At 47.2% G+C, this 27168-nt stretch overlaps 2 protein-coding genes and 1 non-coding gene across 6 annotated transcripts in view; 1 reads left to right on the top strand and 2 right to left on the bottom strand.

Moving 5' to 3' along the window:
• The window catches only part of CILP (cartilage intermediate layer protein), a 193900-nt gene that overhangs the window by 19927 nt on the left and 146805 nt on the right, over positions 1-27168 (bottom strand). For both annotated transcript variants that reach the window (XM_055278124.2, XM_063638858.1), the window contains one exon: positions 16779-16861. The gene's annotated coding sequence lies outside the window, so the exon portion shown is untranslated. The remainder of the gene's footprint in view (positions 1-16778; positions 16862-27168) is intronic.
• LOC129483581 (U6 spliceosomal RNA) lies at positions 14541-14647 on the top strand. Its single transcript, XR_008658104.1, has one exon. It is a non-coding gene; the product is annotated as a U6 spliceosomal RNA (small nuclear RNA).
• Positions 19712-27168, bottom strand: part of PARP16 (poly(ADP-ribose) polymerase family member 16) — a 49145-nt gene continuing 41688 nt past the window's right edge. For all 3 annotated transcript variants that reach the window (XM_063638976.1, XM_063638979.1, XM_063638977.1), the window contains exon 7: positions 19712-20090. In XM_063638976.1, coding sequence (XP_063495046.1) covers positions 20070-20090 — 21 coding nt within the window. In that variant the 3' untranslated portion in view covers positions 19712-20069. The remainder of the gene's footprint in view (positions 20091-27168) is intronic.

The raw sequence follows: 27168 nt of genomic DNA, 5'->3' as shown, positions 1-27168 counted from the left end.
GTCTCATATCTTGCCTCCTCCCATACTCCCATCAGAGTCCTTTCCTGTCTCCAAGTAGGAATGAGCTGTGGGCTAGACTGGGGAAATCTGAGTCTGCCCTGACTCTGTCTTCCCAGGACTCCTTTTGTGGGGGGAAGCTATTGCTGTCCTCAGCCAGGACCCCGGAATACAGAGGGCTTCGGAGGTGGCCGTAGGTCTAGACTGTCCAAGGCCTGGCCTGGGTGGGTCAGCCTCAGCCACGAGTGGCCATCTGGGGCTTCTGCAAGCCAGGCTACTCTGCAGCCGCTCCAAGCTTCTGCCTGGAACATGCTGGAAACCCATCAATCACCCCTATCCCTGCCCAGGGGATGAAGGGACTTGGAGCCCAGCTTAGCTAGGCCACCTGTAACCCAAGCCTATAGCCAGGAGTCCACACCCTGCAGTGGGGAAAGGAGCTTGGGAACATTGGGAGGGTTCTGACCTGATCCTGGTGGCTCCAGAGGAGGGTGCTCTATCTCTGACTCTCTGACCACCTGCCTGCCACCTCCTGTTGTCACCCCCTGTGGCTGGAGGAGGCCTTGGAGGCCTGCGAGGGGACAAGCAGCTGATGATCCTTGAAGAATGGAAGCCTTGGCTGTAGTTCTGAGTGACCATCAGTGGCTGCTGCCCCGCTGCCTGGGAACCCAGAAACCCAGAGTCCAGGGTGGTAGAGGGGTCTCACCCTCTGACCAAGTTGCTCTCCTCCCTCTCCTGGGTACCGTCTGTCACTGTTCTACCTCTGTGCCTTTATAATTTTATTCTCCAGCTTCCCATCTTGAAATACGGCCCTTCTCCCTCACCAGTGTGAATGTCCTTCTTCAAATCCCTGTCTCGGTGTCCTCCTTCCTGCCCTCTGTGACTACCCAGGCCCATCTTGAGTATTTCTTCCTCAGATCTCAGATAATAATACACAGTCACATGTAGATGACACTCTGTCATTTACAAGGCACATTAGTGGTGACCATCTCATCTTCAGTCTCACAGTCAATCTGTGAGGCAGGGATCAGCATGCCCATTTTACAGAGGATGAACTGAGGCTAAGAGGCATGAAGTCACTCAGCTATGGTAGGTCTTCGGCTCCAAGTTGCCCCTGTGAACCAGAGGTCTAATGTACACCTTGTCATAGGGTCCTCAGCTCAGAGGACCCACCATGGAAGTCACCCCCCAACTGTAGGCTCCTCAGTGGGCACATGCCTAGAACAATCTGTCCCACCTGCCTGGCATACACACCCTGCTTCCTGTATATATGCTAATTCCAAAGATGTTCCCATCTAACATAATCCAGCTATCTACCACATTGTGGTGGATTAAATACGGCCACACATTCTTTGCAACTCTTCCATTATGAGGTGGAGCCTATTTATTCATTCCTTTGACCTGGACTGACTTTGTGACTTGCTTTGAATAAAGGACTAGAACAGAAGTGATGTTGCATAAGTTCTGGAGTTTAGGCCTCAAGAGACCTTACAGTTTCCACCATCACTCTCTTGGAACATTGTCAACCATCTAAGGAAGTCAGTCTATCCTACTGGAGGATGAGAGACCACGTGGATAAGAACTGAGACCCTGAGCCAGTGGCCAGACAGGTGAATGAGGCCATCTTGAACTTTCCACCCATGCAGTTACCTGAGAAAGTCCAGATGAGACCAACAGAGGAATGGTCTGGACCATGATTCTGTACAGCCAACCCACAGAATCATAAGAAATAATAAATCATTGTTTTAAGCCACAGAGCTTTGGAGTGGTTTGTTATGCTGCAATAGATAACTGATACACTAAGAGTAAAAGCTCTTTCAGTTGCAAGTAATAAAGCACAGCTCAAAATGTTTTTTTTTTTTTTTTTTTTTGAGACAGAGTCTCACTCTGTTGCCCAGGCTGGAGTGCAGTGGCATGATCTTGGCTCATTGCAACCTCCACCTCCGGGGTTCAAGTGAGTTTCCTGCCTCAGCCTCCCAAGTAGCTGGGATTACAGGTGCATGCCACCACGCCTGGCTAATTTTTGTATTTTTAGTAGAGACTCAGTTTCGCCATGTTGGCCAGGCTGGTCTCGAACTCCTGACCTCAGGTGATCCGCCTGCCTTGGCCTCCCAAAATGCTGGGATTACAGGCGTGATTCACCATGCCCGGCCTCAAAATGGTTTAAGCAGAAAAAGAATCTGATGGTTCTGATGATGGAAATCTTGGTAAAAGTTGGATCTAGGTACTCAGACAACATCATCAGAACTTTTCTTTTTCCATATCTCAATTGCTTCCTCTGGGATGGCTTTATTCTCAAGGAGGCTGTAGCAATCTGTATTTTCCAAAGATGGCTGCAATGGTATTTCCCCTTCCTTATGTTCTCGTACAACGTAACTACACTAATCCATCATCAGGAGATAGAATCTAATCTTCCTCCCCTTGAATCTGAGCTGGCCTCATGACTTGCTTGTAACCAATAAGATAAGGTCTACTTTTTTTTTTTTTTTTTTGAGACGGAGTTTCTCTCTTGTTGCCCAGGCTGGAGTGCAATGGCGCAATCTCAGCTCACCACTACTTCTGCCTCCCAGGTTCAAATAATTCTCCTGCCTCAGCCTCCCGAGTAGCTGGGATTACAGGCATGCACCACCACACCTGGCTAATTTTGTATTTTTAGTAGAGACGGGGTTTCTACATGTTGGTCAGGCTGGTCTCGAACTCCCGACCTCAGGTGATCCGCCCGCCTTGGCCTCCCAAAGTGCTGGGATTACAGGTGTGAGCCATCGCGCCTGGCCTTTTTTTTTTTGAGACAGTCTTAATTAGCCAGTCGTGGTGGTGGGCACCTATAATCCCAGCTACTTGGGAGGCTGAAGCAGGAGAATCACTTGAACCCAGGAGGCGGAGGTTGCAATGGGCTGAGATTGTGCCACTGCACTCCAGACTGGGTGACAAAGCCAGACTCCATCTCAAAAAAAAAAAAAAAAAAAAAGTCAAGAGTCATGATATGAAGAAACCACTTTAATAGCTGTCAACCTCAGAGTTTACCCATCATTTGTTCCGTTCCAAACCCACCTATGTAACCCTTGCCATCTTGTAACCATAGCAACACACTCCAGAACAGTTGAGCAACACTAAGCAACCATAATAACTCCAATTTAGGAAATAGAAGAAAGAAACCTTCAGCACCGCACATGCCACACTGGTTGCTGCAAATACTGCAGCCTACTGATCAGCACCTAGTCTTATAAGCGTGTGGTTACTCAGCGGCCATAGATGGGAGACGATTCCCAGAGAACGGGCTATGATCACAGCAGATACTCCAAAACGTGCTCAGTAGAGCTCTCCGCCCTCTGCATAACATGCTCACTGTGGTCACCCCAGAATGCTTCTCAAGCTTAAAGCAGGGTCACCTCAGTGTTCCTATGATGGATTCAGTCCAGTCAGGGCCTTATGTTCACACACAGAATCTAAAGCGTCCACCATGCTTATCACAGTGTGTTCACACACACCCTAGAGGCCCCAATGTTTTCACCACTGACTACAGAATTCATGCAATGTCACCATGACATTCAACAAATTTACCATAGTATATTCACAGTCCATAGTGTCTCCACCACACTTTTATAGTTTGCTCACATCCAGTGACATTGTAGCGTTCACCGCATGAACCAGCTGAGTTCCTATCCTATATATGCACTTCATAGTGTTCATACAGTGCCCCCTGTATTTCTCACGAACATCCACATTCGCAATTTTGTACAGGATTAGGGGGTGCACACTCACCCAGGTGTTATCTCAAGAGTGTTCATCCTCCTCTGGCTATTCACACTCACCATGGGTGTGCCCTGGGTGTTCTAGGGCATAAGCTCACCCATGCACCCACCAGACTCTGCTGCTCTCCTTCCCATGACCCGAGGCCTCTTCATGACTCCCTTGAGAGGTCCCAGATGGCTCTGGGTGTGGTGCGGCTTCAGCTCTGGCCAAGATGCTGGCAGCCCAGAAAAGCCTGCAGCAGTGACAGGGGCGGCCTTGGTAAGGGATGAAGTGAGGTGGATGCTGGGTAGATGCCCTCTCTGGCTATATGTTCTCCGGACACGTGGGTATTTTAGTGGTTAGAAAACACAGCTGTGAGAAGTTGAGTGGGAGGAGCCGCCCTCTTTCCAAGAAAAATCTTCGCCCACACAGCACCTGGGCCATAAGGGTTTGGTCCCTCCCAGGTCACCACCAGGACTCTAGCCCAGGGAAGGTGAAATGGAGGTTAGAAAGGCTGGGTCACCCTTGGCGACTGGGCCTACACAGATGGGGTGGGACAGCGGGTGGGACAGAGACAGACACGTGGCCCTGCAGAGACCATTCTTGGTGGGTTTCCCTTTTTTCCTCAGAAGCAAGGCAGTCTTCAGTGTGGCCGAATCAGGGCAATGTTTTCTCTAAGAGAACGAGAGATTCAAGGGCAGGATGCTGGGCAGTGACAAGGAAGACAAACAAAAGGGAGAAGGAACTTGAATCCCACCCCCAATTTTTAAAGTTGAAATTTTTATATTGTAAAATTCAGTCTTTCGGATCTACAATTCTGTGATTTTTGACAAATACAATCGTGTAACACCATCACAATTAAGATAAAAAATATTTCCGAAACCTCAGAAGTTGCCTTTGTAGTCAACCCTTCTCCCCATCCCCAATTGCTGGCAACCACAAATCTTTCTTTCACTGTGGTTTTGCCTTTTTGAGAATGTCATATAAATGGAGCCATATGGTAGGAGCCTTTTGAGACGGAGTCTTTCTCTGTCCCCCAGGCTGGAGTGCACTGGCACGATCTCGGCTCACTGCAAGCTCCACCTCTCGGGTTCACGCCATTCTCCTGCCTCAGCCTCCTGAGTAGCTGGGATTACAGGCGCCCGCCACCACGCCCGGCTAATTTTTTGTATTTTTAGTAGAGACGGGGTTTCACCGTGTTAGCCAGGATGGTCTCGATCTCCTGACCTCGTGATCCGCCCGCCTCGGCCTCCCAAAGTGCTGGGATTACAGGCTTGAGCCACCGCGCCCGGCAGTAGGAGCCTTTTGAATTTGGTTTCTTTCATTTAGTATAATCGTCCATGGTGTTGTGTGTATCAACCGCTCATTCCTTTTTATTGCTGAGTAGTATTCGTTGCATGTATGTAGCACAATTTGTTTCTCCATTTCCCAGATGAAGGACATGTAGATAGTCTACAGTTCTTCAGTTTTTTGTTTTTGTTTTTGTTTTTGTTTTTGTTTTTGTTTGAGATGAGGTCTCACTGTGTTGCCCAGGCTGGAGTGCAGTGGTGCGATCTCAGTTCACTGCCACCTCCGCCTCCGGGTTTAAGTGATTCTCCTCCCTCAGCCTCCCGAGTAGCTGGGATTACAGGCTCCCACCACCATGCCTGGCTAATTTTTTTGTATTTTTAGTAGAGACAGGGTTTGCCATGTTGGCCAGGCTGGTCTCGAACTCCTCACCTCAGTGATCTGTCACCTTGGCTTCCCAAAGTGCTAGGATTACAGGTGTGAGCCACCGTGTCTGGCCAGTTCTTCAGTTTTTTTAAAAAAAATTTTATTCTTATTTTTTTGAGACGGAGTCTCGCTCTGTCACCCAGGCTGGAGTGCAGTGGCACAATCTTACTTCACTGCAATCTCCCCCTCCCGGTTCAAGTGATTCTCCTGCCTCCACCTTCTGAGTAGCTGGAGACTACATGCACCACCACGCCTGGCTAATTTTTGTATTTTTTTTGGGAGACAGAGTTTCACCATATTGGCCAGGCTGGTCTTGAATTCCTGACCTCAGGTGATCCACTGGCCTCAGCCTCCCAAAGTACTGGGATTACAAGCATGAGCCATCGCGCCTGGCCCAGTTCTCTAGTCTTTAGCAAGTACATTTTAGCTATAATTAGCATACAGGCTTTTGTGTAAACATGTTTTTCATTTCTTTTGGGTAAATACCTATAAGTAGGCTCTATGGTAAGTGTGTGTTCAACTTTGTAAGAAACTGCTAAACTGTTTTCCAAAGTGATTGTACCTCTTACATTCCCACCAGCAATGTATGAGTTCTAGTTGCTCAGCATTCACATCAGCACCTGATATTGTCAAGGTTTTATGTTTGATTATTTGTTTGTTTTTAGCCATTCTAATAGGTGTACCGTGTGATCTCATTGTGATTTCAATTTGCATTTCCCTAGTGACCAATGATGTTAGGCATCTTAATTGCCATTCATATATCTTCGATGAAGTATCTGTACAGATATTTTGCCCATTTTGTAATTGAGTCATTTCTTTTCTTCTTTCTTTTTTTGGAGACAGGGTCTTGCTCTTTTGCACAGGCTGGAGTGCAATGGCATCATGATGGCTCATTGCAACCTCCACCTCCCAGGCTCAAGAGATCTTCCTGCCTCAGCCTCTCAAGTAGCTAGGACTACAGGTGCACGCCACCACACCTTGCTAATTGGGTTTTATTTTTTGTAGAAATGGGATTTCATGTTGCCCAGGCTGGTTTCAAACTCCTGAGCTCAAGTTATCCTTCTGCTTCGGCCTTCCAAAGTGCCTTTTATTTGCTTATCATCGAGTTTTATGTGTACTTTATAGATTCTGGATACTAGTCCTTTATCAGATATATGTTTTGAAAATATTTTTTCCCAGTCTATGGCTTATCTTTTCCAATTGATCAATTTTTTATTTTATGGATTGTGTTTTTGGTGTTGCATCTAAGAAATCATTGCCAAATCCACAGTTGCAAAGACTTTTTCTTCTATGTTTATGTTTTTGTTTTTGTTTTTAGAGACAGGGTCTTGTTTTATTGTCCAGGCTGGAGTACAAGTGGTGTGAGCATAGCTCACTGCTGTCTGAAATTCCTGGGCTCAAGCAATCTTCCCGCCTTGGGCTCCCAAAGTGCTAAGATTGCAGGCATGAGCCACCCCATTCAGCTCTCCTATGTTTTCTCTGGGAGTTTTTTAGTTTTAGGTTCTACCTTCAGGTCTATGATTCATTTTGAACTAGTTTTCATATATGATGTGAAGTATGGGTCAAGGTCAGGTGCAATGGCTCATCCCTGTAATCCCACTACTTTGGGAGGCCAAATTGGAAGAATCACCTGAGCTCAGGAGTTCAAGAACAGCCTGGGCAACATAGTGAGACCCCATCTTTACAAAAAATAAAAAAAATCAGCTGGGCTGGGACCACATGCCTATGATCCCAGCTACTCGGGAGGCTGAGGTGGGAAAATCGCTTGAGCCTGGGAGATCAAGGCTGCAGTAAGCCATGATCACGCCAGTGCACTCCTGCCTTGGCGACAGAGCAAGACCCCATCTCAAAAACATAATAAATCAATAAGTAAATAAAAATTTAGAAAGAAGTATGGGTCAGGGTTCATTTTTTTTACATGGGGGATGTCCAGTTGTTCCAGTACAATTTGTTGAAAGACTATCCTTTCTCCATTGACCAGCTCCTTTTTTTTTTTTTTTTTTTTTTTAACACTATGGCTTTTCAAGGCATTGACCTCAGCACAGCACCCTATTGCTTTCTCAATGTATGAAGGTCAATAGTGAGGACAAATGCCTTTCTCATCTAATTTCAGAACGGGGCTGCGTCTGCTCAGGTAAGACACAGACTGTTCAGTGGAACAGCTCTTTGGGCTCTTACTGACAGCCCCTCTGCTCTCCCCAGGACTCATGTCTGAGTCCTGAGAACAGCACCAGGAGACCACTATGATTGCCAAGGACATGGCTGGGTCTAAAAAGCTGCTCCTCCCCTCCAATGACTCTTCTATTTCCCAGAAGGCTCCTGAGCCAGATAGTTTTTTGTTGTTGTTGTTTTTGTTTGTTTTGCTTTGTTTTGTTTTAGATGGAGTCTCGCTCTGTTGCCCAGGCTGCAGTGTAGTGGCGTGATCTCTGCCCACTGCAACCTCTACCTCCCGGGTTCAAGCGATTCCCCTGCCTCAGCCTCCTGAGTAGCTGGGACTACCGGCATGTGCCACCATGCCTGGCTAATTTTTGTATTTTTAGTAGAGACAGGGTTTTGCCATGTTGGGCAGATTGGTCTTGAACTCCTGACCTCAAGTGATCTGCCCGCCTTGGCCTCCTAAAGTGCTGAGATTACAGGAGTGAGCCACCGTACCCGGCCTGGGCTGGATAGGTTTTAAATCTTCTGCACTCAAGTAACCAGCCTCAATCAAACAGAGGGAAAATGCCCTGAGAGTGCATCAGCTGCCTTCATCTTTCTGCTACTTCACCCATCAAAGCTGTTGTTGAAACCAGGTGCCGTGGCTCACGCTGTAATCCCAGAACTTTGGGAGGCCAAGATGAGAGGATCGTTTAAGCCCAGGAGTTTGAGACCAGCCTGGGTGATATAGTGAGACCTCATCTCTATTTAAAACGAAACGAAAGCTGCTGTTGATTTTCATTTCAGCCTGAGCCTGATCATAATTAGTGGGGAAAGCACACAGTGTGAGATATACCAGAATTCTACCAAGACCTGGGTCCTGGAGATGCTTAGGAATTTGAGTCAGGCTCAAACCCAGGCCAGGTCTAATTTCCAGTCCTCTGATCTTCCTGTTTTATCACAGTGGCCTTTCACACAGGATGGTAGGGAGAGTTGGTTGCTCTCTGTATTTGGTGGACCTGGATCTTCCCTCTAGGGTGCCAGGGAGATGCGGAGGCTCCACACTCTGGGAACAAGGATGATGATTCACCCAGGCCATCCTGAGGAAAAGGGGTTTTGTTGTACAGAACTCTGAGTGTATGTATTTGCGAGTGACTGCACGAGAACACGTAAGCCTGGTGGGGTGTGTCACAGCTCGTATATGCCTATGTCCAGCTCTGATCCCCAAATGCAGTGTGACCTTAGGCATTTCACATTCCTTCTCTGGACTTCAGTTTCCTCCACAGTAAAATGAGGCGATTCGGTGGGCGGGAAAGCGCATGATAGAGTCTGCATAACATCAACTGAGAGCCTCTCTGCCCCTTGAAATCCAGATGAAATTGCTTTCAACCCCACTGTCTCATGGCCAGTGGACACCAAAGCCCTCAAAGAACATATCAATTCCAGGAAGCCTCCTCTGCTTCTCAGCCTCCTCCACTTCGGGCTCGGGCTTTCTTTTTTTTTCTTTCTTTTTTTTTTTTGTTGAGACAGAGTCTCGCTGTGTTGCCCAGGCTGCAATGCAGCGGCATGATCTCAGCTCCCTGCAAGCTCTGCCTCCCCAGTTCATGCCATTCTCCTGCCTCAACCTCTCGAGTAGCTGGGAATACAGGCGCCCTCCACCATGCTTGGCTAATTTTTTTGTATTTTTTAGTAGAGATGGGGTTTCACTGTGTTAGCCAGGATGGTCTCGATCTCCTGACCTCATGATCTGCCCACCTTGGCCTCCCAAAGTGCTAGGATTACAGGCGTGAGCCACCACGCCCGGCCTTTTTTCTTTTCTTTACTTTTCTTTTCTTTTTTTTTGAGATGGACTTACACTCTGTCACCCAGGCTGGAGTGCAGTGGCATGATCTCGGCTCACTGCAACCTCTGCCTCCTGGGTTCAAGCAATTCTCCTGCCTCAGCCTCCTGAGTAGCTGGGACCACAGGCATGTGCCACCACGCCTGGTTTTATTTTTGTATTTTTAGTAGAAGTGGGGTTTCACCATGTTGGTCAGGCTGGTCTCGAACTCCCAACCTCAAGTGATTTACCCGCCTTAGCCTCCCAAAGTGCTGGGATTGCAGGTGTGAGCCACCTCGCCTGGCCTCCAGGCTCAGGTTTTCTATCCCATTCCACAACTTCGGTATGAAGCTCACGCCCTTTAGTTCCCACAACAAGCAGTCATGAGCAGTGAGCTTTTGTGGGTTGGTAGACTTGACCGAGGGACACCGGCTTTCTCCCTCCTCTTCCTCTCCGACGACTGCTCCTCGCACCTCTTTCCAGACCCTTCTTCCTCTTTTGAGCAGAGCAGCTTTGCCAGGCTCCGAAGCCCCGTTTCTGCAGATCCCCAACCACCAGGGGCCTCATCTTCAACCCCCAGTTCTTATTAAAGCATTGTGCTCACAAGAACAGCTCTTTCACTGAAAATTCTGGTACATTCTCCACTACTTTGTACATATGTGATATATGTATATGTGTAATTGTTTATGACTACAGGTGTGCCTGTACCCTAGTGTGTGTGGTGGGCAGTGGTAGATGGAAAATAATTCTGAGACATTATCCACTACCTTATGTTTGTACCTTGCTGCGTATATGATGTGGGCAGTGGGAAAGGAAGCCCCCATGGGGGGAATTAGTCCATTTGTTTGTGTCTCTGTGTCTCTTTTTCCAAATACAGAGTTAACTCCCAAGAGCATGTACCCAAACACCAGCTTTGTGCAAATTCTAGAAATATCTATTTGTAGCAAGACTCAGCCCAGGTACTACCCACTCTGGGAACCCTTCCTCCTAGTCTTGGGCTGAACTAATTGTCCCTTTTCTGTCTTGCACAGTTCCTGTATACCCCTCCAGCAAAGCATTTGTCACACTTTACTGACATTGTTTTTTTGCCTGCCCCATCTCTACGGTGAAACTCCTAGAAGACAGGGACCATGGCTCACCTTCCCTCAGCATCCCAGCACCCAGAATGTTCAGAATCTGTGTGTGGACTGGGCTGGCCTGGCTTCACACATTCCCAGTAAGATATTTCACTTTCAATGGCTACACACCCCTATGCCCACCACCCTCTCTGGAATGTGGGGTAAACCAACTTATACACCAAGGGGCTTTTCTCTTGGGGTCATCACCCAAGGACCTTCCTCTGGCCAGGAGAAGTTTGCTCTAACCCTGAAGATAGAGGCAGCCTGGGATACAGGGCGTGGGCAGCCCCCTGGCTGACCCCCACTGTACTGTCCACCGCAGGGACGTCCCTCCTCTTTTCCGTACTTTCTGGCCCTGGCGCGAACCTTGTTGGCGCCAATGGGCTTTTAATATTTTCCATTCCTGGCTGGGATACAACATTTCACCTCAAAAATGCTTCCTCCCCCTCACCAAAGGGCGTGTCTTTCCAGTGAGAGGAACCGGAAGCTGGATGTGGAGGTTCTGGACCCACCCGTATTCTGGGGCTTGGAGGAGCCACAGTCCAGCCCTGGAGAAAGAGGTGGCAGAAATGTCTTCCCAGCCAATGAAGTGAGTTCCCAGGCCTGCCTGAGGCCTCCTGGACCCACAGGAAGCATGGATCCTCAGTGACAAAGCAAGGGGCCACCTGCTTGCTTCCATCTGAGACTCAGCCCCTGCCCTCCACTTGCCCTCTGACCTTGGCCAAGTGGCTTCACCTCTCTGAGCCCCCATGGCCCATCTGAACAGTGGGGATAATGACAATATCTAGCTTTCAAGGTCCTTGTGGGGCTCTAATGCTGCACATTCAGGTTATCTGAGGAGCATTAAAAAACACCCATGCCCCACTCAGAGATTCTGATTTAATTGCTCTGGGATAGGGCTTGGATGTTGGTATATTTCAAAAACCCTCCAGGTGATTCTCACTCACAGCCACAGTTGACAACTAGTCTTTGATGGGAAAGCACTTTCTTTTTTATTTTTTTTGAGATGGAGTCTCACTCTGTTGCCCAGGCTGGAGTACAGTGGCACAATCTTGGCTCCCTACAACTTCCACCTCCCAGGTTCAAGCAATTCTCCTGCCTCAGCCTCCCAAGTAGCTGGGATTACAGGTATGCACCACCACACCCAGCTAATTATTGTATTTTTAGTAGAGATGGGGGTTTCACCATGTTGGCCCAGCTGGTCTCGAACTCCTGACCTCAGGTGATATGCCCACCTTGGCCTCCCAAAGAGCTGGGATTACAGGCATAAACCACTGTGCCCGGCTTGAGAAAGCACTTTCTAAGGTGACCTGTACAGGTGCCAGCTGCTGCTTTGATGATCAAGGGCATCATAGCACTCATTTTCCCAAAAATATGACCCCAGGGATGCCAGAAATCCCACTGAAATGTGGTGGAGGGAAAGCACTTTGAAGGGAAGCGAGGGGTCCTCCAGGTGAGTTCTGTGACTTCAGGATTCCCACCTGCACACAAGCAGGTGCCTTAGAGCCACCAGCCCTGTCCCAGGCCAGGACCCGACACACCTACCCTGCTGACCCCTTCTGCTGGGCAGGCTAGGTCCTCTCCAGAGAGCATCTGGGCTTGTAGCTGACCAACAGCCTGCTCTCCCCACCCACTCTCCCCAGATCCTGGAGAGTGGGTTGTGGGGTCAAGGTCACCTTGTTCCCTTTTTATCTCCTTCACTGCACTTGAAGGTAAAGGGCAGCAGTTGCTAAAGAATTTAACATGGGCCAGGCGCGGTGGCTCATGCCTGTAATCTCAGCACTTTGGGAGGCCGAGGTGGGTGGATCACCTGAGATCAGGAGTTTGAGATCAGCCTGGCCAAAAATGGTGAAACCCCATCTCTACTAAAAATACAAAAAATTAGCCAGGCATGGTGGTGGGCACCTGCAATCCCAGCTACTTGGGAGGCTGAGGCAGGAGAATTGCTTGAACCGGGACCCGGGAGGTGGAGGTTGCAGTGAGTCGAGATCGCACCACTGCACTCCAGCCTGGGCTACAGAGCAAGACTCCGTCTCAAAAAAAAAAAAAAAAAAAAAAAAGAAGTTAAATGTGGAGAGAACCAGTTGTCTGTGCTGGGGGAGGAGAGGGTGTTTGGGTGCTTCGTGGAGAGAGCCAACATCTCCTTTCCTCCTCTTGAGAAGAGAGGATCTGCAGACAATTCCACAGCCCAGAGAGAGGAAAACAGCTGAGAGCCAGGCGCCTTGGGAAAAGGCAGCAGAGAGCCCCACTGGCTGAAGATGCTCAGTCTCTCACCGTGACCAGTGTGTCCACCTGCCCCGGTGCCATATCGCAGAGTTGCCATGTTCTTACACAGGAAAGAATAGCCTCTGTCCAGGGGAGGCACAGCGCCTGTCTCGGGGAGCTTCACCCAAAGGCCAGGCCCCCAGGAGAGGGCCAGAACCCTAGGTGTCCCAGGCCCGAGGTTCTTCAATAAGGTTATTTAACAGACCTGGGGGCTAGAGACTCCCGTGGGAGACTTCAGTCCCAGGAGGAAGCGGCTGTTTTCCTCAGGCAAACTATGGTTGAGAAACAGGAGCTTTCTGGAGACATTATTCTTCAAAGGGTTTCTCACAGCCCTGTGTCCCAGGCTCCTGGCCAGAGGTGGAAAGGAGAGGGAGTGAGTGATGGGGAGCATGGTGCAGGGCACCGCACAGAAGGCAGGAAGGAGAGGAGGGTCAGCAGTGCCACCAGACTGAGCCCCAAATGAGGGGGAGTCCAGGACAGGAGGCTTGCAAAACCCACCACCTTGGGGTAGTTACAGTGCCACCCAGGCTCATTTTTCCAACTGAGGGCACACTGAAAGGAGGGTACATTGAAAAGTATGGGCACAGGGGAACTCAAGTCCCCTGGGCTGGGCTGTGGCCTCTTTAGAAGCACCTACAGCCTCAGCAAGGCCGGGAACAGGGAACTACTGAGCCTGAAAAAAACTTCAGTCTCAACAAGTCTGCCCCCAGTCCCTGGTAATGCTCAGGCTTTGTAGCCAAATGCGGATTAAAGCTGCCTCTACCACATGTAAGCTGCATTCACTGATTCATCCTACAATTAAAAAAAATCTTTTTGTTTTTGAGAAAGAGTCTGGCTCTGTCATCCAGGCTGGAGTGCAGTGGTGTGATCACGGTTCACTGCAGCCTCAACCTCCTGGGCCCAAGCAGTCCTCCCACCTTAGCCTCCAGAGTAGCTGGGACCACAAGCACACCACCATGCCTGGCTAATTTTTTTTAGTATTATTTTTTGTAGAGACAGGGTCTTGTTACTTCACCTAAGCTGGTCTCAAACTCCTGGGCTCAAGCAATCCCCGGTCTCAGCCTCTCAAAGTGCTGGGATTACAAGCATGAGCCATTGCACCCAGCCCCCTACAAATTTGTTTTGTTTTGTTTTGTTTTTCTTTTTTCATCATCTTCTTTGTGATAGTAAACAAATATTTTTAGCTTCTGCTATGTGCCAGGCCCTGAGCTAGGTGCTGGGGGTACAGAAAACAACAAAGTAGGCCAGGCATGGTGGCTTGTGCCTGTAATCCCAGCACTTTAGGAGGCCAAGGTGGGCGGATCACCTGAGGTTGGGAGTTCAAGACCAACCTGACCAACATGGAGAAATCCCGTCTCTACTATAAATAGAAAATTAGTCAGGCGTGGTGGTGCATGCCTGTAATCCCAGCTACACGGGAGGCTGAGGCAGGAGAATCGCTTGAACCCGGGAGGCAGAGGTTGCGGTGAGCCGAGATCTCGCCATTGCACTCCAGCTTGGGCAACAAGAGCAAAACTGTGTCTCAAAAAAAAAAAAAAAAAACAAAAAAAAAAAAACAAAGTACCTTTGAGGAACTTACCCCATCGTCGGGGAGATGGAATGGTCACTATAGAACACTAAGGTAAATGTAGGGACAATAACATGCATGGGTTAATGTGGAGTACCTGTTTTGGGCCCCCTCTGGGCCATCATTCTGAGGGTGGCTCTCAGGGAAGGCTTCCTGGAGGAGGTATAATCATTTGAATTTAAAAAAACGAATGGCAGTGATCACTTCGGCAGCACATATACTGAAACTGGAATGATACAGAGAAGATTAGCATGGCCTCTGCACAAGGATGACATACAAATTTGTGAAGCATTCCATATTTTAATAAGAAAAACAGGCTAGGCATGGTGGCTCACGCCTGTAACCTCAGCACTTCGGGAGACCGAGGCGGGCGGATCACCTGAGGTCGGGAGTTTTTTTTTTTTTTTTTTTTTTTTTGAGACAGAGTCTTGCTCTGTCGCCCAGGCTGGAGTGCAGTGGCACAATCTCGGCTCACTGCAAGCTCCGCCTCCCAGGTTCACGCCATTCTGCTGCCTCAGCCTCTCGGAGTAGCTGGGACTACAGGCGCCTGCCACTACAGCCGGCTAATTTTTGTGTGTGTGTGTGTGTTTTTAGTAGAGACGGGGTTTCACTGTGGTCTCGATCTCCTGACCTTGTGATCCGCCTGCCTCGGCCTCCCAAAGTGCTGGGATTACAAGCGTGAGCCACCGCGCCCGACCAGTCGGGAGTTCTATACCAGCCTGGCCAACATGGCAAAAGCCCATCTCTACTAAAAATACACAAAATTAGCCGGGCATGGTGGCATGTGCCTATAATCCCAGCTACTCGGGATGCTGAGGCAAGAGAATCACTTGAACTCAGGAGGCAGAAGTTGCAGTGAGCTGAGATCAAACCACTGCACTCCAGTCTGGGTGACAGAGTGAGACTCTGTATCCAAAAAAAAAAAAAAAGAAATGGTCCCAGGAGAAACCAGTAGGAAATAGGGGAAGCAGGATAGGGAAGAGGAACAGTACAAAGCAGCTAGATTTTTTTTTTTTGGAACGGAGTCTTGCTCTGTTGCCCAGGCTGGAGTGCAGTGGCATGACCCAGTTCACTGCAGCCTCAAAAATCCCAGGCTCAAGTGATCCTCCCACCTTAGACTCCCAAGTAGCTAATTTAAAAAATAATTTAAAAAATATATATATCAGTAATTACTAAAAATTAGTAGTAATTATACTACTTTAATAGTGTGCTAACATCTTCCACTGTGTTGTGAATTTACCTATTTTTATTTTGCTTTCTTTACCTTTTTTTTGCTTTATATATATTTGTGTTATTAGGTGGGTATAAATGTAGGATTGTTCTTTCTGATGATTTGGACCTTTTGTCATTATGAAGTGACCCTTTTATCTCTCATAATGCTTTTGCCTTAAAGTCTATGTGGACTAAAATTAATATAGACATATCAACCTTCTTTGGTTAGTGTTTGACAGATTCTTTTCACCCTCTTACTTTCAACCTTTCTGTATTCTTGTGTTTTATTTAGATATGCCTTTTTTTTTTTTTTTGGATGGAGTCTTGCTCTGTCACCCAGGCTGGAGTGCAGTGGTGCCATCTCAGCTCACTGCAACCTCTGCCTCCCGGGGTCAAGTGATTCTCCTGCCTCAGCCTCCAGAGTAACTGGGATTACAGGCACCTGCCATTATGCCTGGCTAATTTTTATATTTTTGTAGAGAATGGGTTTCACCATGTTGGCCAGGCCAGTCTCGAACTCCTGACATCAAGTGATCTCCCTGCCTCAGCCTCCCAAAGTGCTGGGATTACAGGCGTGAGCCACCGTGCCCAGCCTAGATATGCCTCTTGTGAACAGCTTATAACTGGGTTCATTTGCTTTGTCTAGTCTAGCAATCTTTGTCTTTTAACTGAGGCATTTAGTCCATTTACATTTATTAATATACTGATATGTGCATGTGTGCGCACACACATTATTTATTTATGTATATCCTATTGTTTTGTATTTTCCCCACCTTTTCTAAGGTTTCCTTTTCTATTCTTTTTGGCTTTCTTAATTATTCTTTATTTCATTTTTCTCCTTATGTAGTTTGCAAATTATACCTTTTTTTTTTTTTTTTTTTTTGAGAGTTTCGCTCTGAGTCACCCAGGCTAAAGTGCAGGGGCACGATCTTGGCTCACTGCAACTTCTGCCTCCCCGGTTCAAGAGATTCTTGTGCCTTGCCCTCCCGAGTAGCTGGGACTACAGGTGCACCACCACTCGCAGCTAATACTTGTATTTTTAGTAAAGATGGAGTTTCACCACGTTGGCCAGGCTGGTCTTAAACTCCTGACCTCAAGTGATCTGCCCATCTCAGCCTCCCAAAGTGCTGCGATTACGGGCATGAGCCGCCACGCCTGGCCTGTGTTTTTAAGCCCATAAGACGTTGTTATTAATGTTAATACGACGTTTGTTTAGACTTACCCACACATGTACCATTTTCTTTGTTCCATGTTCCTTCTTGTCTCTCATTTTTTCCATCTAGGATCACTTTTTATTTCTGCCTGCTGGTGGCAAATACAGTTTTTGTTTGTATCGTCATTATTTTTTCTTACTTTTAAGATATCTTTTCACTGATTTTATAATTATTTTTAAAAATTTTTAGTGCCAATGAATTCTTGCCTATTGTTTGTACCTACAGTTGTGTTCTCCAGCTGCTGTGCCAGTTTAGACTACACTGTCACCTACCTCCTAAAGCACATAGCAAAAGAGGGCAAGGGGGATGGGCATGGTGGCTCAACACTGGTAATCCCAGCACTTTGGGAGTGGTATTTTTCTCTTAAGAATAGGGAAATTGGCTGGGCGCGGTGGCTCACGCTTGTAATCCCAGCACTTTGGGAGGCCAAGGCGGGCAGATCACGAGGTCAGGAGATAGAGACCACGGTGAAATCCCGTCTCTACTAAAAAAAATACAAAAAATTAGCCGGGCATGGTGGCGGGCGCCTGTAGTCCCAGCTACTCGGAGAGGCTGAGGCAGGAGAATGGCGTGAACCTGGCAGTGAGCCGAGATTGCGCCACTGCACTCCAGCCTGGGCGACAGAGCGAGACTCCGTCTCAAGAAAAAAAAAAAAGAATAGGGAAATTAAGATAGGCATTTTTCTTTTCAGTCTGTTGGGAGGTAGTGGTGTTTATATCTAGTTCACACATTCACTGAAGTCCCAATTTTAGGTTTTGTAGACTTCCCACCTTAGAGGAGCCCTGAGTTTCTCTCAGTAGTGTGTATTGGAGTTTGCTCCGATCAGCTCACAAGAACCAAATATTTTTCGTGCCAGTTCTTAGTACCACTGACAGCTTGAAATCTATGGTGGGAACATTTACCTAATGGAAATCAACAAAAACTGAAACACTAAAAAATGTGTGTACAACATTGTGCTTATAGTTAATACTGAACTGTACACAAAGCAGTGCTTTGTTTTGTTGGAGAGCCAGTTACTAACACACCACTGGTTCTCTCTAATCACTCACTCCCATGAGACCACGAAAATTCAAGTTCAAGTTTACTGAGTTAAAAATTACTCACTGGACCAGGCTCAGTGGCTCACACCTATAATCCCTACACTTAGGGAGGCAGAGGCAGAAGGTTAGCTTGAGCCCAAGAGTTCAAGAACTGCCTGGACAACATAGCAAGACCCCATTCTCCACAAAAAGAAAAAACAAATAAATAAATAAATAATGGGCTGGGTGCAGTGGGTCACACCTGTAATTACAGCACTTTGGAAGGCTGAGGAGGGAGGATCACGTGAGAACCAGAAGTTCAAGACCAGCCTAGCCAACATAGTGAGAGCCCCATCTCTACAAAAAACAAAACAAAACAAAACCAAAAAAACAGTTGGGCATGGTGGTGCCACTGCACTCCAGCCTGGGCAACAGAGCAAAACCTTGTCTCAAAAAAAAAAAAAATTAAAAAGTTTAAAATTTTAAAAAAGTAAAATGATAAAGTTTCAGTCATGCAAGATGAATAAATTCTAGAGAGTTGCTGTACAGTATTGTGCTTATAGTTAATACTGAACTGTACACTTAAAAACCTGTTGGCCGGGTGCGGTGGCTCACGCCTATAATCCCAGCACTTTGGGAGGCCGAGGCAGGCAGATCACCAGGTCAGGAGATCAAGACCATCCTGGCTAACATGGTGAAACCCTGTCTCTACTACAAATACAAAAAAATTAGCCGGGCGTCTGTAGTCTCAGCTACTAGGGAGGCTAAGGCAGGAGAATGGTGTCAACTCAGGAGGCAGAGCTTGCAGTGAGCCGAGATCACGCCACTGCACTCCAACCTGGGTGACAGAGCGAGACTCCATCTCAAACAAAACAAAACAAAAAACAAATAAACAAACAAACAAAAAAAACTTGTTAAGAGGAGCTAGGCACGGTGGCTCATGCCTATAATCCCGGTACTTTGGGAGGCCAGGGCAGGCAGATCACTAGAGGCCAGTTCGAGACCAACCTGGCCAACATGGCAAAAACCCATCTCTACTAAAAATACGAAAATTAGTGGGACATGCTGGCACGTGCCTGTAGTCCCAGCTACTCAGGTGGCTGAGGCATGAGAATCCCTTGAGCCTTGGAGGTAGAGGTTGCAGTGAGCCGAGACTGTGCCACTGCACTCCAGCCTGGGTGACAGAGCAAGACTATAGCACAAAAATTAAAAAAAAAATTAAAATTGCGAATAGGTTAGATAATAAAAAATAAAAATAAAATAAAAATGTCCAAAAGGCAAAAGTCAGTTTCATTGCTCAACTTGCCTTTGAATTCGTGATTTTTTTGGCCTGAGTATTCCTTACTTTCTTGCCAGCTCACTAGTGCATTAAAAAAATTTTTTTTTCTTTTATCCATAATTGTTTTCAGAAGGTTATTCAGGGTACTTAGTCCACTTTAGTACCATAAAGTATCTTAGTATCTTAACGTAGATATTGAGATAGTTGGACTAGATCAGTAGTTCTTAACATTTTTTGGACACAGACTCGAGAATCTGATAACAGAGCTTGGATAACTTCTCCTCAGGAAAATGCACATACACACAGATGAAATGTTGTATGCTTTTACTCCCCTGAAACTATCCATGGGCCCAAGAATAAGAATGTTGCCCAGGTTGGTCTTGAACTCCTGGCCTCAAGAGATCCTCCCATGTCTGCCTCCAAAGCACTGAGATTCCTTTTAGGTGTGAGCCACTGCATCAGGCTCAGAGCTAACTTTTGACAGCCTCTCCACGTTTCCTGTCCTGAGCTAAGAGTTTCCAGGAGTCTCTCCTTGGGTGAGCTTGAGTTTCTGAACCGGGGCTTCCAGAATCTCCAAGACCTCTTGGGGGAGAAGCTGAGAGTTGTCAATTAAACCTTTCACAAAGCTAAAACACATGCAATGTTCCTTCAACCAGAGCTATCCACGTTTATTCATTCAGTGTTTATTGGCTCCTGGTCCAGCTGTCTACTGCTGCATAACATATCATATGTAAACTTAGTGGCTTATAAAGTGATAACAATCAATTACATATTTCTCTCATGATTCTGGGAGTAACTGGCCTCAGCTAGGTAGCTCTTGCTCCGGGTCTCTCATGTGGCTGCAGTCATCCACAAGTGCTGGAATCATCTCAGCCTCTTCAGCACATGTTTGGCAGTTGATGCTGGTTGCAGGCTTGGTTTTCAGTGGGGCTTTTGGCTGGAACACCTACATGTGGCCTCTCTACATGTGGCCTTACTCTGTCTATGTGGCCTGGGTATCCTCACAGCATGGCAGGTGGGTTCTGAAAGGGAGCATCCAAAAAGAGATTTTAAAAAATTTAAAAAGGGACTGGGTGCAGTGACTCACGCCTGTAATCCCAGCACTTTGGGAGGCCAAGGTGGGTGGATCATGAGGTCAGGAGATCAAGACCATCCTGGCTAACATGGTGAAACCTCATCTCTACTAAAAATACAAAAAAAAAAAAAAAGGGAGGGGAGAGGAATAGCATTAGGAGATATACTTAATGTAAATGACCAGTTAATGGGTGCAGCACACCAACATGGTACATGTATACATATGTAACAAACCTGCACGTTGTGCACATGTACCCTAGAACTTAAAGTATATAAAAAAAAAAAATTAGCCAGGTGTGGTGGTGGGCGCCTGTAGTCCCAGCTACTTGGGAGGTTGAGGTAGGAGAATGGCATGAACCTGGGAGGCGGAGCTTGCAGTGAACCGAGATGGCACCACTGCGCTCCAGCCTGGGCAACAGAAAGAGACTCCATCCCCCCAAAAAAAATTAATAAAAAATAAAATAAAATAAAAATTTAAAAAGAGAGTGAGCCAGGAGGAAGCCATATTACCTTTTAGAACCTAGCCACGGATGTCACACAGCATTTCTGCCACATTCTGTTAATTAGATACAAGTCATTAGACCAGCCCATATTTAAAGGAAGGTCAATTAGATTCTACCTCTTGATGGAAAGGATGTCAAAAAATTTGCCAGCCAGGCATGGTGGCTCATACCTGTAATCCCAGCACTTTGGTAGGATGAGGTGGGCAGTTTGTTTGAGCCCAGGAGTTCAACACCAGCCCGGGCAACATGGTGAAACCCTATCTCTACAAAAAAAAAAAAAAAAAAAAAAAAATTAGCCGGGCATGGTGGTACGTGCCTGTGGTCCCAGCTACTCAGGAGGCTGAGGTGGGAGGATCACCTGAGCCTGGAGTCAAGGGGGCAGTGAGCCATTTCATTGCTCAACTTACCTTTGATTCACGATGGCGTCACCTCACTCCAGCCTGGGCAACAGAGTGAGACCCTGTCTTAAAAAAAAAAATTGCAGATATGGTTTTTTTTTTTTTTTTTTTTTGAGACTGGGTCTTTCTCTGTTGCCCAGGCTGGAGTGCAGTGGCACGATCTCGGCTCACTGCAACCTCTGCCTCTCAGGTTCAAGCAATTCTTCTGCCTCAGCCTCCCAAGTGGCTGGGATTACAGGCATGCGCCACCATGCCCAGCTACTTTTTTTGTATTTTTAGTAGAGACAGGGTTTCACCATATTGGCCAAACTGGTCTCGAACTCCTAACCTCAGATGATTCACCCACCTCAGCCACCCAAAGTGCTGGGATTACAAGCGTGAACCACTGCGCCCAGCCCTGCAGACATGTTTTTTTGTTTGTTTTTGTTTTTTTGTTTTTGTTTTTTTGAGACGGAGTCTCGCTCCGTCACCAGGCTGGAGTGCAGTGGCACGATCTTGGCTCACTGCAACCTCCGCTTCCCAGGTTCAAGCAATTCTCCTGCCTCAGCCTCCCGAGTAGCTGGGATTACAGGCGCGTGCCACCACCCCCAGCTAATTTTTCTATTTTTAGTAGAGACGGGGTTTCACCATGTTGGTCAGGCTGGTCTCGATCTCGTGACCTCGTGATCCACCTGCCTTGGCCTCCCAAAGTGCTGGGATTACAGGCATGAGCCACCACGCCCAGCCTGCAGACATGTTTTAAACCCACCACATCCCCTTTCTGTTTGTCAAGCACTTAGAATAGAACAGTAAATACTACAAACCATGCCCTGTGGTGCTTACAGTCTAGTGGTAGAGCTAAACATTAATAAAATAACATTACAAATAGGTACACAATTATGAACTTTGATGGTGCTATGGAAGATGATTCCAGGGAGCCATGAGAATTTATATCACACATTTTTATGACCTAGACCAGGGAACCAAGAGAGCATTCTCTGCAGAAGAGACATTTGGATTGAGATCTGGAACACCATTGGATGCTAACTCAGTGAAGTGGGTTGAACAAGAACCTTCCAGGCTGAGGGGACACCAGGCCAAGGCCCTAGGGTAGGAGAGACAGCAGCCTGAGAGGCAGCTAGTATGTCTTGAGACAGCTAGCAGGGACAGGAAGTATGAAACAAGACCGCAGTGGTGGGCTAGGGCCAGGCCCCTGGGCACTGTAGGCTGGGTAATGGTATTGGTCTTCTGCATAAAAGTTGTGGGAAGCTGGCTGGGTGCGGTGGCTTATGCCTGTAATCCCAGCACTTTGAGAGGCCGAGGTGGGCGGATCATGAGGTCAAGATATCGAGACCATCCTGGCCAACATGGTGAAACCCCGTCTCTCCTAAAAATACAAAAAATTAGCTGGACGTGGTGGCAGGCACCTGTAGTCCCAGCTACTCGGGAGGCTGAGGCAGGAGAATCACTTGAACCCTGGAGGCAGAGGTTGCAGTGAGCTGAGATTGCACCACTGCACTCCAGCCTGGGCGACAAAAAAAAAAAAAAGAAAGAAAAAAAAAAGAAAAAAGGTGTGGAAAGCTGTTGAAGGGTCACATACTGGAGAGTGATGTGAACAGATTTACAACTTAAAGATCACTTTGGCTGCTGGGTAGATGGCCCCAGCCAGACACTGAGTCAGGCCTGGGAGGGCTGGGAACCTCCTATCTGCAGTTCCTCCCCTCCCCATGAGACTCTCCCACATAGGCTGAAACCAGCTGCAGCCTTGGCCCTATACCTCCTTGCCTGAGATTTCAGGCTGAGCACCCTACACTTAACCTACTCAGTCCCTCCTCCCAGACACAGGAAGTCCTGCCATTTTGCATTACTCGGTGAGTCACCCCTTATTTGTCAGACAGTGGGTGTAATGGATTAAAAGGTGGTCCCAAAAGATGTGTCTACATCCTAATTCCCAGAACCTGTGAATGTAACCAAATTTGGAAAAAGGGTCTTCATGGATGTAACTAACTAAGGATTTTGAGAAGAGGAGGACATCCTGGATTATCTGGGTAGACCCTAAATTCTATGTGTCCTTAGGGTCTTTTAAGAAGTGAGGCACAGGGAGATTTGATTAGAACAGAAGAGGAGGAAGTAGTGTGACCACAGAGAGGGAGATTGGAGTGATGTGGCTATAAGTCAAGGAAGGCCAACAGCTGCCAGAGCTGGAAGGGTCAAAGAACAACATCTCCCCTAGAGCCTCCAGAGGGAGTACAGCCCTGCCAACGCCTTGATTTTGGCCTAGTGGTCTGATCTTGAACTTCTGGCCTCCAGAACTGTAAGAGAATAAATCTCTGGTTGTTCTAAGCCACCCAGTCTGTGGTAATTTGTTACAGCAGCCACAGGAAATTAATGCAGTTGGGTACTTCTCAAGCTGCTCCTTCCTGATGAGCTGTACAGGCTCCCTCTCCTTCAGGGGACCTCTAAATGTTGGGGTGCCCCGGGCTCAGTTCTCAGACTCCTTTTTTCTCTATTCTCTGTCCCTACATGATCTCATCCATTCACTTGGCTTTAAAATACCATTTATTGGCTGGACGCGGTGGCTCATGCCTGTAATCCTAGCACTTTGGGAGGCCGAGGCAGGTGGATCACCTGAGGTCAGGATTTTGAGACCAGCCTGGCCAACATGGTGAAACCCTACCTTTACTAAAAATACAAAAAAATTAGCAGGGCATGGTGGGGCCTGTAATCCCAACTACTTGGGAGACTGAGGCAGGAGAATTGCTTGAACCCAGGAGGCAGAGGCTGCAGTGAGCCGAGATCGTGCCACTGCACTCCAGCCTGAGCAACAAGAGCAAAAACTCTGTCTCAAAAGAAAAAAAAATTTATTTGCTAATATCCTCAAATTTTATCTCCATCCAGACCCTTCTCCTGGAGCCCAGCCATCCCCAGAGGTAGATGAAAAGAGAACTCTTGTTCCATGCTCACCACCACATCTGTCCCTGGCCCAGGCTGCCCCAGTCACTCCATGCTCCAGTTGGAAATGTCATAGCTATCCTGGATTTCTCCATTTCCCTCATGCAGTTTATCCAAACTGCTAGCAAGTCTTGTCTTGTCTTATAATCTCTCTCAAATCTGTCCATTCCCTTCTGCACTGCCATCACTGCAGCCACAGCATCTCTCACTCAGGTGACTGTGCCAGCTGCCTGATGACTCCCATGTCGACTCTCATCCCCCTCCATCCCTTCTTACAGCAGCCAGGGTGATTTTTTAAGAAACAAATTAGATCAGGTTGCAGTTTTTTGAATACCTTTATTGAGGTATAGTTGACATGCAATTAATTGCACACTTAAAGCGTACAATTTGCTAAGTTTTGATATATATCCATGAAAGCATCAGTATAATAAAGATAACAACCATATCTATGTGAAGTGGCTCACACCTGTAATCCAAGCAACTCAGGAGGCAGAGGCAGGAGCATTGCTTAAGGCCATGAGTTTGAGACCAGCCTAGGCAACATAGTGAGACCCCATTTCTACAAAAAATAAAAACCAATTATGGCATGTGCCTGTAGTCCCAGCTACTTGGGAGGCTGAGGCAGGAGGATTCTCTGAGCCTGGGAGTTTGAGGCTGCAGTGAACTGTGATTGCACTACTGCACACCAGCCTGGGTGACAAAGTGAGATCCCGACTCAAAGAAAAAAATGAAGGCCGGGCACGGTGGCTCATGCCTGTAATCCTAGCACTTTGGAAGGCTGAGGCGGGCGGATCACGAGGTCAAGAGATCGAGACCATACTGGCCAACATGGTGAAACCGTGGTCTCTACTAAAAATACAAAAATTAGCTGGGCATGGTGGCTCGTGCCTGTAGTCCCAGCAACTCAGGAGGCTGAGGCAGGAGATTCACTTGAACCTGGGAAGCAGAAGTTGCAGTGAGCCGAGATCACGCCACTGCACTCCAGCGTGGCAACAGAGTAAGACTTTGCCTAAAAAAAAAAAAAAAAAAGAAAAGAAAAAAGAAAAAAAAAAGAAAAAATGAAAAAGAACTATACCTATGACCTCCGAAAGTTTTCTCACGCTCCTTTGAAATCCAGCTTTCCTTCCCCACCTCCCATCCCCAGGCAATCACTGATCTGCTTTCTGTCATTACCAACTAGTTTACGTCTTCTGAATTTTATGTGATAGAAAATAGTATGTACTTTTTTTTTTTTTTGAGGCAGAGTCTCGCTCTGTCGCCCAGGCTGGAGTGTAGTGGTGTGATCTCGGCTCACTGCAAGCTCCGCCTCCCGGGTTCACGCCATTCTCCTGCCTCAGCCTCCCGAGTAGCTGGGATTACAGGTGCCTGCCACCACTCCCGGCTAATTTTTGCATTTCTAGTAGAGATGGGGTTTCACCATGTTGGCCAGGCTGGTCTCGAACTCCTGACCTCAGGTGATCCGCCCACCTCAGCCTCCCAAAGTGCTGGGATTACAGGCATGAGCCACTGCGCCTGGCCCCTCACTTACTCATTTTAGGTTTCCTAGACTACTTAAGATTTTCCATATACGTGCCATTTATAAATAAAGACACTTTTACTTTTTTCTTTCCAAACTATATGGTTTATATTTTTCTTCCTATATTGCATTGACTAGGACCCCCAGTATAATCTTGAATAGAAGTGGTAAGAACAGATATTTCTTGCCTCATTCTCAATCTTAGAGTGAAAGCATTCAATCTTTAACCATTAAGTATGATTTTGTTGTTGTTGTTTTTAGAGAGTAGGTCTGGCTCTGTTGCCCAGGCTAGAGTGCAGTGGCGTGATCTCAGCTCTGCAATCTCCACCTCCCCAGGCTCAAGTGGTCCTCCCGCCTCAGCCTCCCAAGTAGCTGGGACTACAGGTATGCACCACCATACCTGGCTAATTTTTGTCTTTTTTGTAGGGACGAGGTTTCACCATGTTGCCCAGGCTGGCCTCGAAATCCTGAGCTCAAGTGATCCACCCTTCTTGACCTCTCAAAGTGCTGGGATTACAGGCGTGAGCAGCCATGCCTTCTTGGAATATCTCTGTCTGGTTTTGGTATCAGGGTAAGGCTGGCCTCATAGAATGAGTTGGGAAGTATTCCCTCCTTTTCGATATTCTGGAAGATTTTATATCAAGTGGGTATTATTTCTTCCTTAAATGTTTAGTAGAGTTCACTAGTGAAGGCATCTGGGCCTGGAGGGTTTCATTTTTTTGTGTGTGTGGGAAGGTTTTTAACTATTATATAAATTCCAGTACATATTTATTCTTGAATGTGTGTCACACTTTTGTGTAAACCCTCAGGGCCTTCCCCTCACTCCTCCCTAAATCCTTACTGTGACTCCCAAGGCCCTGTCTCCTGTCTGGTAGGCTCCTGCCCTCCTCTGCAGCCCTTTCATATGCTGCCTTCCCCTTAGGCAAGAACCCCCAAGAAGCTTCTTGCCTACCTCTCTACTTAGAGTCTTACTGCCTTCCCCTCACCATGTTCCAGTAACATGGGTCTTCTGGCTATCCCAAGACTATGCCAAGCTCTTCCCCACCTCAAGCCCTTGGCATTGCCTTTCTCCATCTGGAAAGCTCTTCCACAGGCTCTTTGCATGGTCGTTTCTCATTCTCAATCCCCAGGTCTCAGATAATGTGTCAGGAAGGTCTTCCCTGACTTTTGTTATATCCAGGGGAGGGCCTGCTGGATACTATCTCCCACAGAATCTCATTTACTTCCTTCATAATATATAATATACAGATCACACTCCATCATTGTTTACTTACTATATTAGTCTGTTATCATGCTGCTAATAAAGACATACCCAAGACTGGGAAATTTATAAAGAGGTTTAATGGACTCACAGTTCTGCATGGCTTGGAGGCCTCACAATCATGGCGGAAGACAAAGGAAGAGCAAAGTCACATCTTACATGGCAGCAGGCAAGAGAGTGTGTGCAAGAGAACTCCTCTTTATAAAACCATCAGATCTCATGAGACTTATTCACTGTCATGAGAACAGCATGGGAAAGACCCGCCCCCATGACTCAATGATCTCCCACCAGGTCCCTCCCACAACACATGGGAATTATGGGAACTACAATTCAAGATGAGATTTGGGTGGGGACACAGCCAAGCCATATGGCTTACTTTCAGTGCCTTAAGAGCAAGGATCTTGTCTGTCTTGTTTA

Source organism: Symphalangus syndactylus, chromosome 5, assembly GCF_028878055.3.
Source record: "Symphalangus syndactylus isolate Jambi chromosome 5, NHGRI_mSymSyn1-v2.1_pri, whole genome shotgun sequence".
Lineage (NCBI taxonomy): Eukaryota > Metazoa > Chordata > Mammalia > Primates > Hylobatidae > Symphalangus > Symphalangus syndactylus.
The sequence above is the reverse complement of the archived record's forward strand: the minus strand, read 5'-3'. Positions and strand labels throughout refer to the sequence as shown.